Source organism: Diceros bicornis, chromosome 2 (genome assembly GCF_020826845.1).
Source record: "Diceros bicornis minor isolate mBicDic1 chromosome 2, mDicBic1.mat.cur, whole genome shotgun sequence".
Taxonomy (NCBI): domain Eukaryota; kingdom Metazoa; phylum Chordata; class Mammalia; order Perissodactyla; family Rhinocerotidae; genus Diceros; species Diceros bicornis.
In genome coordinates, this window is record NC_080741.1 from 87,856,033 (window position 1) to 87,868,663 (window position 12,631).

Sequence of the window (12,631 nt, forward strand, 5' to 3'; positions counted from 1 at the left end):
CACCATGGGCTCGTATGCAAGTGACCAATAAAAAGTATGGGGATGAATTCTCCTCCCCTGGATTGCCCTGCACCCACCCTTTACACCTCTTAAACATTACCCACACATCACACTGCTCTAGCTTAAATGCTCTAGGACAAGCGTGCTGGACACCTCTGGTTTGTGAGCTTATGTGATAATGACGTAAAGCACCTAGCCTAGTGCCGTATGCAAAGGAAGTGCTTTATTAAAGGCTGTTGCTCTCATTGCTTTGTGAAGACCTGCAAATACAGGATGGAGGTGCAATGAAGATATTACAGGCTAAGATCTGGAAACATGGCAAATCCTGAGACAACAATGAAAGCTGAGCGAGTCATGTGCCACACATGGCATCTTAGCCTCAGTTTTATTCCTTCACTCCTGCATAACCCTTTACTTACAACCTCATTCATTCATTCACTCAAAAGTTGTTTGTTGATTTGTACACCCATGTTCATAGTGGCATTATTCAAAGTAGCCAAGAGGTGGAAACAACCCAAATGTCCATCAACAACGGATGAATGGATAAACAAAATATGGTCTATACATACACTAGAATATTATTAAAAATTCTTAAAGAGTAGGAAATTCTGACACATGCTACAACATGGATGAACCTTGAGGGTCTTATGCTAAGTGAAACAAACCAGTCACAAAAGGACAAATACGGCATGATTCCACTTATATAAAGTGCACAGAGGAGTCAGATTCATAGAGACAGAAAGTAGAATGGAGGCTGCCATGGGCTGGGGGAGGGGGAATGAGAGTTGTTGTTTAATGGGTATGGAGTTTCAGTTTTGCAAGACGAAAAGAGTTCTGGAGATTGGTTGCACAACAACATGAATGTACTTAACACTACTGAACTGTACACTTAAAAATGGTTAAGGTGGTAACTTTTATGTTATGTGTATTTTACCACAATTAAAAAGAAAAAAAAAATCATTTGTTGAGTACCTACTATGGGCCAGGCATTGTACTAGGCACAAGGGTGAGCAAAAACAGTGCAGTGCCTGTCCTCAGGGAGCTTACATGCTGATGGGTGATATCAATCACCAGAATAAACGTAAAACTACAACTGTGAGAAATGTCATGAAGGAGACCCAGGCGAGTTGACGGGGGCAGACGAGTCTTCACAGAAGAAGCCACATCTGAGCCTGAGCTCTGCAGAGCGAGCAGGGTTAACCAGGTGGGGGAACAAGGAAGAACAGGAGCAGAGCTCCCGCAGTGAGAGGAAGCCTGGAGCACACCGACCAAGTTTCTGGCTGTCGACACTGGGTGGTTGTTCAGCCATTCCCTGATACAGGGACATTGGAAGAGGACAGGTTGGGGTGGGGTGGAATCTGAGATGTCAGATTAACTAAATGGAGCTATGTGAAAATACCCAGCCCAGTGCTGGCCAAGCTGGCAGTGCTCAAGAAATGTTCATTCACTTATCCATTACCTAACCTTCTTATACCCACCACAGACTCCCATAACTTAACTTCCAGTTCGATTGCAGAGAAAAAAGTTCTTCCTTATATTTTTTATAAGGGGCTTTTACTACAGTCGCTCAATAAGAGCAAAGTCAAACTAATAATACCACACACCTAAATGGTTACTTACGTGTACTTCAGAATGCCTTCCAATTTTGATGTCCAGATAATAACGCTTTTGTCAGCTGATCCAGAAGCAAAGCGCTTGCCTAAAAGTGTTTTTAAAAAGAAAATTCTCACATTTATTCTAAAACAGCATTTCCCAGAGAGTATTTCTTAGAAAACTAGTTCTTTAAGGTACCTAGTAAGTGGCAGCTGCTTTTCTACTCCTTCTTATCAGTGCTGGGTGGAAGTACTTGGGAGTCAGGAAGTTTGGGTTCAAACCCTGCTCTGTCTGGCACTGAGTAAACAAAGATGCTTTGAGGGCCTACCACACGCTAGGTATCATGTTCTGTGCTAAGGATCGAGAAGTGATTAAGACACACATGATTCCTACCTTCATAGAGTTTAGTCTAATGGGAAAATTAGGCATTAAATTAATCCAATACAAATACAATGTGGTACAAAAAGAAGTGAGTCCTATGAAAGAGAATAACTGGGGGACCTAATTTAGATTAGGCAAGGCTTCTCTGAGGATAAGATCCCTCAGCTGAGACCTAAAGGATGAGCAAAGCTTAGCCAGGTGCAAAGAGAGGAGAAAGATCCATCCACATGCATAGAACATATGTGCAAAGGCCCTGAGGCAGGAAAAGCCTGGCATGTTTGAGGGGCTGAGAGGCAGCCAGCAAGGAACACAAAGGGCAAGGGGTGAGGGGGTGAGGGAGGGATCTCCGGGGCTTCAGGGCCACAGGTAAGAGCTTGATCTTTATCTCAAAGAAAGGCTTTAAGCAGAAGAGTGACAGATGAGATTTTCATTTTCATACTACTTGGGCTTTATGAAAGAAGGGACTGGAGAGAGGCAACATATAAAAAGTAATTATTTATTAATCACATTGTAATTAATATTTTTTACAAGTTTGCAAGTGCTTAGAAGTGGAGCAGGGTATCAAAGCAGCAAACAACAGAGAGCCTTTATCTACTCTGGTAAGAGATGACAATTCAGAGGTAAGCACGAAGCAGATTTTGTACACCTTGTTAAGGATTTTTAGACTTTATTCTTAGGGCAAGTCACTGTTGTCTGAGTCTCAAAGCCTTCATCTAAAACATAAAGGGACAATAACACCTTCCTCAGAGGCTCTTTGTGGAGGTCAACTAAGATAATATCTGTAAAGCACCTTTCACACTGGCTGAAACAGTAGGTATTAGGGTGAGCCATATGACATTGCTGCAAATACGAAATAAACAGAAGCTGCTTTTATTTATCATTATTTCTGCCAGTCCTCCCTCATACTGGCAGGCAGCTGGTGGTGAAGAGTGTGGGCTCTGGGCTCAAGCTTGGGTTGGAATTCCCAATGATGTCACTTACCAGCTGCAGGACCCAGAACAAGCCACTAAACATCTCTATGCTTTTATTTCCTCATTTGAAAAATAGATGCAAGCACGTAAAAACCATGAGTATTTACCTCATAGTTGCACAGTTGTGAAGATTAAATGAGATTAAAATGCTTAAGACAGTGCCTGGAATAGAATCAATGCTAAAAAAAAAAAAATTAGCTATTATTATTACTATTATTTCTTCATATTGGCATATGTTGTTTTTCTGGAACAAAAAAACTAGTTCTTACACACCTTTGTATCATGGTTGCTCATTAAATACTTATTAAACTTAAGGGAGAAATCAAAACCAAGCAGACTTAAAGAGCAAAACCATAATTCAGTGTATCTCCATTTCCAGATGCAAGGAGAAAAGACAAGTTTAGAGGAATTAAAAGACTTCTTAATCATTAGGTAAGTGTCACGAAGAGGCAGCATGATATAATAGAAAGAATGAGGGCTCTGTAGTCAGAGGACCTGGGTCAGGCCCAGCTCTGCCACTGTCACTGCTCAAAGCCTGTTTTCTCATCCGTCAGAGGAGCTGAGAATCCCTTCCCTGCCTGCTTCAGAGGGCGGTTGGGAGGATCAGATGAGATGATGTGTGTGACGGACTCTGCAAAGTGCTAACAAATGCCACTGATGGCAGGGCAAACTGTGACACCCTCCAGGGCATTAAAGGTGTCGGAGGCCAAAGAGCCCTTAGACTTATAAACTCCAGAGGCCCACAGGTCTCCCCACAGTATTACTCTGAACTTGAACTCAAACATGCATATAAAAAAAAAACATGACTACTGTGGCACAGCACACCCAACTACAAGGTGAGAAATTCGTGTTGTCTTTGCCACTAACTTGTTGCGTGACCACAGCAAGTCACTTGACTTCTCGAAGTCTTTATATGGGGCTAAAATGAAAAGATTAGGCTAGATCAGACAACAACTATATGCACAAAATTGTGTGTATACATGAAGTATGTGCATTTTTCCAGAAAGGGGTCTATAGCTTTCACCAAATTTTCAAAGATGTCTGTCATCCAAAAGAAGTTAAAAATCTGGAGCCTGATGATCTCCAAGGTTCGTTCAAGCACTATAACACACTGATTCTATGACTTCTTGGCAGTAGTCACAGAATGTTACCTCTAGTCCTATGTCCATTTGACACGTTAGGAAATTGAGACTCAGAGATTCAACCACCACCTCAAACTCAGAGCTTTTGGGGTTGGAACTTGAAGCCGTCTCATTCCAAAGCCTATGTTCTTCCCACTAATCCCATGCGTGGGTGGCATGGATTTATTTTTAACTCTCAATATCGATTTCATGCAACCCTTCTCTGAAAACCACCTCTCCTCTTTCTCATCCCACCTGGTGCCCCAACTCCAATAATCCTTCAACTCCACCAGAACCTACCACCCTCTCCACTGCTCCTCACATCTCAGGTCCTCTCACCCCTCATTATTCAGCCAACAGTTCAAGGTCAATGTACACAATCACTCCTTGGCACACATCCTCCACTCCCTTGCCCTCTTACTTCATTTTCAAAGGTGCTTGCAAACCCACCACACCGGTTAAATCCAACTCTCCACCTCCTTTGCCCCTGCATCAGTGCAGCTCAGAGTGGTGGAGAAAAAGACATAATCACGCCAACTGATCTCACTTTCTTTTTTTTTTGTTTTAATTGTGGTAACATTGGTTTAGAACGTTATATAAGTTTCAGGTGCACATCATTATATTTTGATTTCTGTATAGATTACATCATGTTCGCCACCCAAAGACTAATCACAATCCGTCACCACACACATGTGCCTAATCATCCCTTTCATCTCCCTCCATTCCCCCTTCCCCTCTGGTAACCACCAATCCAATCTCTGTCTCTATGTTACTGTTTTTTGTTGTTTTTATCTTCTACTTTTGAGAGAGATCATACAGTATTTGACTTTCTCCTTCTGACTTATTTTGCTTAACATAATACCCTCAAGGTCAACCCATGTTGTCACAAATGGCTGGATTTCATCGTTTCTTATGGCTGAGAAGTACTCCATTGCATATATATACCACATCTTTATCCATTTGTCCCTTGATGGGCACCTAGGTTGCTTCCAAGCCTTGGCTATTGTGAATAACGCTGCAATGAACATAGAGGTTCATGTATCTTTACACATTCGTGTTTTCATATTCTTTGGATAAATACCCAGCAGTGGAAGAGCTGGATCGTATGGTGGTTCTATTCTTAATTTTTTGAGGAATCTTCATACTGTTTTCCATAGTGGCTGCATCAGTTTGCACTCCCACCAGCAGTGGATGAGAGTTCCCTCCTCTCCACATGCTCCCCAACACTTTGTTGTTTCCTGTCTTGTTAATTATAGCCATTCTGGCTAGCGTGAGGTGATATCTCATTGCAGTTTTGATTTGCCATTTCCCTGATAGTTAACAATGTTGAGCATCTTTTCACGTACCTGTTGGCCATCTGTATATCTTCTTTGGAGAAATGTCTGTTCAGGTCTTTTGCCCATTTTTTAATTGGGTTGTTAGTTTTTTTGTTGTTGAGATGTATGAGTTCTTTATATATTTTGGAGATTAACCCCTTATCAGATATATGGTTTGCAAATATCTTCTCCCAATTGTTAGGTTGTCTTTTTGTTTTGTTGATGGCTTCCTTTGTTGTGCAGAAGCTTTTTAGTTTGATGTAGTCCCGTTTGTTTATTTTTTCTTTTGTTTCCCTTGCCTGGTCAGATATGGTCCTTGAAAATATGTTGCTAAGACTGATGTCGAAGAGTGTACTGCCTATGTTTTCTTCTATAAGTTTCATGGTTTCAGGTCTTACACTCAAGTCTTTAATCCATTTTGAGTTGATTTTTGTGTATGGTGTAAGATAATGGTTTACTTTCATTTTTTTGCATGTGGCTGTCCAGTTTTCCCAACACCATTTATTGAAGAGCCTTTCCTTTCTCCATTGTATGTTCTTGGCTCCCTTGTTGAAAATTAGCTGTCCAGACACGTGTGGGTTTATTTCTGGGTTCTCAATTCTGTTCCATTCATCTGTGTGTCTGTTTTTGTGCCAGTATCATGCTGTTTTGGTTACTATAGCTTTGTAGTATATTTTGAAATCATGGAGTATGATACCTCCAGTTTTGTTCTTTTTTCTGAGGATTCCTTTGGCTATTCGGGGTCTTTTGTTGTTCCACATACATTTTAGGATTGTTTGTTCTATTTCTGTGAAAAATGTTGTTGGAACTTTGATAGGGATTGCATTAAATCTATAGACTGCTTTAGGAAGTATGGACATTTTAACTATGTTAATTCTTTCAATCCGAGAGCATGGAATATCTTTCCATTTCTTCAATTTCTTTCAAAAATGTTTTATAGTTTCCAGTGTACAGATCTTTCATCTCTTTGGTTAAGTTTATTCCTAGGCATTTTATTCTTTTTGTTGCAATCGTAAATGGGATTATATTCTTAATTTCTCTTTCTGCTACTTTGTTGTTAGTGTATAGAAATGCAACTGATCTTTGTATGTTGATTTTGTATCCTGCAACTTTACCGTATTCGTTTATTATTTCTAAAAGTTTTTTGGTGGATTCTTTAGGGTTTTCTATATATAAAATCACGTCATCTGCAAATAGTGATAGTTTCACTTCTTCCTTTCCAATTTGGATCCTTTTATTTCTTTTTCTTACCTGATTGCTCTGGCTAGGACTTCCAGTACTATGTTAAATAGGAGTGGTGAGAGTGGGCATCCTTGTCTGGTTCCTGTTCTTAGAGGGATAGCTTTCAGTTTTTCACCATTGAGGATGATATTAGCTGTGGGTTTCTCATATATGGTCTTTATTATGTTGAGGTACTTTCCTTCTATACCCATCTTATTCAGAGTTTTTATCATAAGTGGATGCTATATCTTGTCAAATGTTTTCTCGCATCTATTGAGATGATTACGTGATTTTTATTCTTCATTTTGTTAACATGGTGTATTACGTTGACTGATTCGCGGATGTTGAACTATCCCTGCATCCCTGGAATAAATCCCACCTAATCATGGTGTATGATCTTTTTAACGTATTGTTGTATTCGATTTGCTAGTATTTTGTTGAGGACTTTTCAATCGATGTTCATCAGTGATAATGGCCTGTAGTTTTCTTCTTTTTATGTTGTCCTTGTCTGGTTTTGGTATCAGGGTAACGTTGGCTTTGTAGAACGAGTTAGGAAGCTTCCCTTTCTTTTCAATTCTTTGAAAGAGTTTGAGAAGGATAGGTATTAAGTCTTCTTTGAATGTTTGGTAGAATTCACCAGGGAAGCCATCTGATCCTGGACTTTTATTTTGGGGGAGGTTTTTCATTACTGTTTAGACCTCCTTACTAGTGATTGCTCTATTCAAATTCTCTATTTCTTCTTGATTCAGTTTTAGAAGGTTGTATGAGTCTAAGAATTTATCCATTTCTTCTAGATTATCCAATTTGTTGGCATATAGCTTTTCATAGTATTCTCTTATAATCTTTCGTATTTCTGAGGTGTCCATTGTAATTTCTCCTCTTTCATTTCTGATTTCATTTATTTGGGCCTTCTCTCTTTTTTTCCTGGTGAGTCTAGCTGAAGGCTTGTCAATTTTGTTTATCTTTTCAAAGAGCCAGCTTTTGGTTTCACTGATTTTTTCTATTGTTTGTCTCTATTTCATTTATTTCTGCTCTGATTTTTATTATTCCTCTCCCTCTACTGATTTTGTGGCTTTGTTTGTTCTTCTTTTTCCACTTGCTTTAGGTGCACTGTTAGATTGTTTATTTGAGATTTTTCTTGTTTGTTTAGGTAGGCCTATATTGCTACAAACTTCCCTCTTAGAACTGCTTTTGCTGTATCCCATAAACTCTTGCATGTTATATTTTCATTTTCACTTGTCTCCAGGTATTTTTTGATTTCTCCTTTGATTTCTTCATTGACCCAATCATTGTTTAGTAGCATTTTGTTTAATCTCCACATTATTTGTGGCATTTCTGATTTTTTTCCTGCAGTTCATTTCCAGTTTCATACTGTTGTGGTCAGAAAAGATGCTTGGTATTATTTCAATCTTAAATTTATTGAGACTTGTTTTGTGGCTTAAAATTGATCAATCCTGGAGAACGTTCCAGGTGCATTTGAAAACAATGTGTATTCTTTGGTTTTTGGATGGAATGTTCTGTATACATCTGCTAAGTCCATCTGGTCTAGTGTGTTGTTTAAGGCCAATGTTTCCTTATCGATCTCAGTTTGGATGATCTATCCATTGGTGTAAGTAGAGTGTTAAAGTCCCCTACTACTATTGTGTTACTGTCTATTTCTCCTTTCATGTCTGTTAATAATCGCTTTATATATTTAGGTGCTCCTATGTTGGGTGCATGGATATTTACAAGTGTTATATCCTCTTGTTAGACTGTTCCCTTGATCATTAAGTAGTGCCCTTCTTTGTCTCTTGTTACAGTTTTTGTTTTAAAGCCTATTTTGTCTGATATAAGTATTGCTACCCCAGCTTTCTTTTATTGCCATTTGCATGGAGTATCTTTTTCCATCCCTTCACTTTCAGTTTGTGCGTGTCTTTAGCTCTGAAGTGTTTCTCTTGTGTGCATCCTATATATGGGTCTTGTTTTTTTAATCCAATCAGCCACCCTATGCCTTTTGATTGAAGTATTTAGTCCATTGACATTTAAAGTAGCTATTGATAAGTATGTACTTAATGCCATTTTTTTTCCTTTTTCTGGGTATTTTAGTAGTTCTTCTCTGTTCCTGTCTTCTTCTCTTGCTCTCTTTCCCTTGTGGTTTGATGGCTTTCCTTACTATCATATTTGGGTTCCTTTCTCGTAGTTTTTTGTATATTTATTATAGGTGCCTGGTTTGTGATTACCATGAGGTTCATATATAATAACCCACACATATAGCAATCTATATTAACCATTATTAGCAACATTAAGTTGATGGTCTCTTTAATTTGACCTTTTTCTAAAAGCTCTACTTTTACTCCCCTCCTCCCACATTTTATGTTTTTGATATCATATCTAATCTCTATTTTGTGCATTTGCATCCATTACCCTCTTATAATGGAAATAGATAATTTTTCCTATTTGTCGTCTTCTCTTTTCCCCTTAAATAAGTCCCTTTAGCATTTCTTGTAGGACTGCTTTCTTGGTGATAAACTCCTTTAATTTTTGCTTGTCTGGGAAGCTTTTTATCTCTCCTTCCATTTTGAATGATAACCTTGAAGGTAGAGTATTCTTGGCTGTAGGTTTTTTCCTTTTAGCACTTTAAATATATCGTGCCACTCCCTTCTAGCCTGTAAGGTTTCTGCTGAGAAGTCAGCTGATAGCCTTATGGGGTTTCCTTTGTATATAACTTGCTGCCTTTCTCCTGTGACTTCTGGGATTCTCTCTTTATCTTTAATTCTGGACATTTTAATTATAATGTGTCTTGGTGTGGGCCTCTTTGGGTTTATCTTTTTGGGTGCTCTCTCTGCTTCCTGTACTAGGATGTCTGTTTCCTTCTTTAGGTTAGGAAAGTTTTCAGCTATTATTTCTTCAAATAGATTCTCTGCCCCTTTGTTTCTCTCTTCTCCTTCCGGGATACCTGTAACACAGATGTTAGTGTGCTTGATGTTGTCCCAAAGGTCTCTTAGACTGTCCTCACTCTTTTTAATTCTTTTTTCTTTTACCTGTTCAGCTTGGGTGATTTCCTCTAGTCTTCTGTCCAGCTCGCTAATCCGTTCTTCTGTATCATCTACTCTGCTTTTGAGTCCCTCTAGTGAATTTTTCATTTCCGGTATTGTATTCTTCATTTCTGATTGGTTCTTTTTTATATTTTCCATTTCTTTATTGATGTTCTCACTGAGTTCATCCATTCTTCTCCCAAGATCAGTGAGCATCCTTATGACTCTTTGAACTCTTTGTCAGGTAGATTGCTCATTTCTGTTTCATTTAGTTCTTTCTCTGGGGCTTTGCCTTGTTCCTTTACTTGGAATGTATTCCTTTGCTGCCTCATTTTGCCTCTTTCTCTGTGCTTGTGTCTTTGTATTAGGTAGGTCAGCTACATCCTCTGATCTTAGAGAGCTGATCTTATGTAAATGATGCCTTATGAGGCCCAGCGGTGTGCTTCCCTCTCATCACCAGTTCCAAATGTTCCAGGAGTGACTCCTGTGTGGGCTACGTGTGTCCTTCTGCTGTGGCAGGGTTGCTCTTGCTGTAGGTGCCCAGGGAGGCTAAGCTGTCCCCCTGGCCGGCTGGTTGTAATGCTCAGCTACATGTGGCTGCTATGGACCCTTCCTTCTCTTTATCAGGTGTGGGGGAGACCCAGCACAGTTGGCTCCAAGGTCTAATAGCACATTCCTATTGCAGTCTTTCTGTTAAGTGAGCAGGCCCCCAGCGTGGCTAGTTGTTAGGCTCAGGGGCTTACAATTGCCGTAGGTCTCTGGTCTATAAGGCTCTTGTCAGCTCTCTCAGGGCTGCAGCTGGGTGGGGCTGGACCCAGGCAGGGGAGCACCCAATTGCTTCAGGCTTTGGAAGGTGGGGCTGATCCCCTACGTGGCTATTTGAGAAGCACAAATCTTCTGTAGCTGACGAGCCCCACCGCCCACAGGGCCACACACACTGTCAACACAGTCCTGCCCTGTGTGTGCGCCCCAACCCCCTGAAGCCGACCCAGTTGCCCCACAGCAGAGGACCCACATGCTCCACCAATGCCCCACATACTCCACCCACTCGCTGCGCACACCCTGCCAGGCAGAGGTGGACCTACTCGCCCAGCTGCAGAGAATTCAGGCACCTAGCCTACGCAGGCCCATAGTTGACCAAGGGCTTGCTGTTGGGTGGGGCCAGTCCCTAGGGTGGGCTGCCTGCCCTGGCTGAGCTGGATTAAATTGGTACTCTAGTGGGCGGGGCAGACCCTGGGCTGAGAGGCGAGTGGAAGAAATCCAGTGGCGTCTGCCAGCGACTGTGTCAGCATGCCTGCACATGGTCACAACAATGGCTGTCGCCAATGTCTCAGTCCCTGGAGAAGTCTCACCTTCCACTGAGACGCACCCAGGGCCTATCCAGTGAGTCTCTTTTCACCAAACGACTGTGCACCTTTCTTTCTGGTGATTTTAGGTTGCTTTCCAAAATGGGAGAATTTCTGCATGGGCCCTTTAAAAGGTTGCTTTGTTTTTTTTCCCTTATGTCCGATAGCTTTTCTGGGCGTATTCCCTGTTGTTGTCAGTAGCCAGCAAGGCCAGATATTATGAGACTTGTCTTAGTTGTTTTGGGTCCAATAAATGCTTATAGCAGCAACACTTCCCTGTTCAGATCCCCCACTCCTCCAGGGAAGGCTGCGTACCTTTGGATTGCTCCCGAGCAGCCATGATGTGCTGTGGGAGCAATTATTTTTCTCCAGAAGGGAATTTCTGTCTCTTCCACCTCAGTCAGGACTGTTGCGTGTTGCAGGGGTTCCTCTTATCCAGTTTTCAGTTCTTTCTCAGGGGTAATTGTTCCAAGAGTAGCTGTAAGGCTGTTGTGTCTGTGGGAGGTGAGTTCAGAGCCCGCCTATGCCGCCATCTTCACACCAATCCCCTGATCTCCTTTCATGATCACCAGCTTCAAGTGGGTCCTTCATGTCACTAGAGATCTCACCATACCTCCCAGGTCCATTCACTCAGCCACTTTCCTAGGCAGTGATTTTACATTTTTTCCTTTCTCCTCCACTCTCTGACACCTCTTTCCCCATCCTCAATCTCAGTTGATGTTGCTTCCTATTTCACTGAAAGAATGGAAGAGAATTTCCACTGGACTCCTACTACCACATGCCCCCACCTGCCAGCACCTGCAGTGACATCCTTTACTCTCCCACCATGCCCCATCTATGCTCTAAATCTCATCTCCTTTTGCCCACTCAATGACTTGGTTCTGGCAATTCCCTCCCCTCTCTCCTACAGCGTCAACCTCTCTCAAGTTCAACATGTCCAAAACTGAGCTCCTGATCTTCTACTGTAAGTTTTTCTACCTGCAGCCTTCCCCATCGCAGTGGAGGGCAACTCCATCCTTTCAGTCACTCAGGTCAACACCTTGGAGACATCTCTGACTCCTTTCTTCACACCCCACATCCAATTTGTCAGGCAAATCCATTGGCTCTACCTTCAAACTAAATCCAAATTCTGACCACTTCCACCACTTCCTCTGCTCCCACAGAGATCTGAGCCACCATCGCCAGTGTTATAAAACTTGCCTGGATGATGCCTCCTCACTCGTCTCCCTGCCCCAACCCTTAACATTTCCAATACAGCAGTAGAGGGATCCTTTTAAAACATAAATCAGATCAGATCTCTCTTCTGCTCAAAACTCTTTAGTTCCCCATTTTCACTGAGAATCAAGGCCAGAGTCCTTATGACAACCAACATGATCTGGTCACCCCACACCTGTTACCTCTCTACTCTCATCCCTACTGCTCCCCTGATTCTCTCTGCCCAGTCTCCGGAAGGCACCCTCTCACCTGAGGGTCTTTGCAATGGCTCTTCCCTCTGCGAGGAGCTCTCATCCCCCAGATGCCCACTGCCAGAATCTCATGCCTCTCCACCTACAAATCTTTGCTCACCTGTCCCCTTTGCTCACCTGTCAATAACCCCCCACACTACACTATTCAATACTGTACCCAATCCCTGCCCCACCCAGTGCTCTCAGTCCCCCTTATTTTACC

The 12,631-nt window shown here is 41.6% G+C and overlaps 1 protein-coding gene across 7 annotated transcripts in view; it reads right to left on the reverse strand.

Moving 5' to 3' along the window:
* The window catches only part of IFT122 (intraflagellar transport 122), a 75,499-nt gene that overhangs the window by 54,142 nt on the left and 8,726 nt on the right, over positions 1 to 12,631 (reverse strand). For all 7 annotated transcript variants that reach the window (XM_058565953.1, XM_058565921.1, XM_058565915.1 and 4 more), the window contains exon 4: positions 1,621 to 1,699. In XM_058565953.1, coding sequence (XP_058421936.1) covers positions 1,621 to 1,699 — 79 coding nt within the window. The remainder of the gene's footprint in view (positions 1 to 1,620; positions 1,700 to 12,631) is intronic.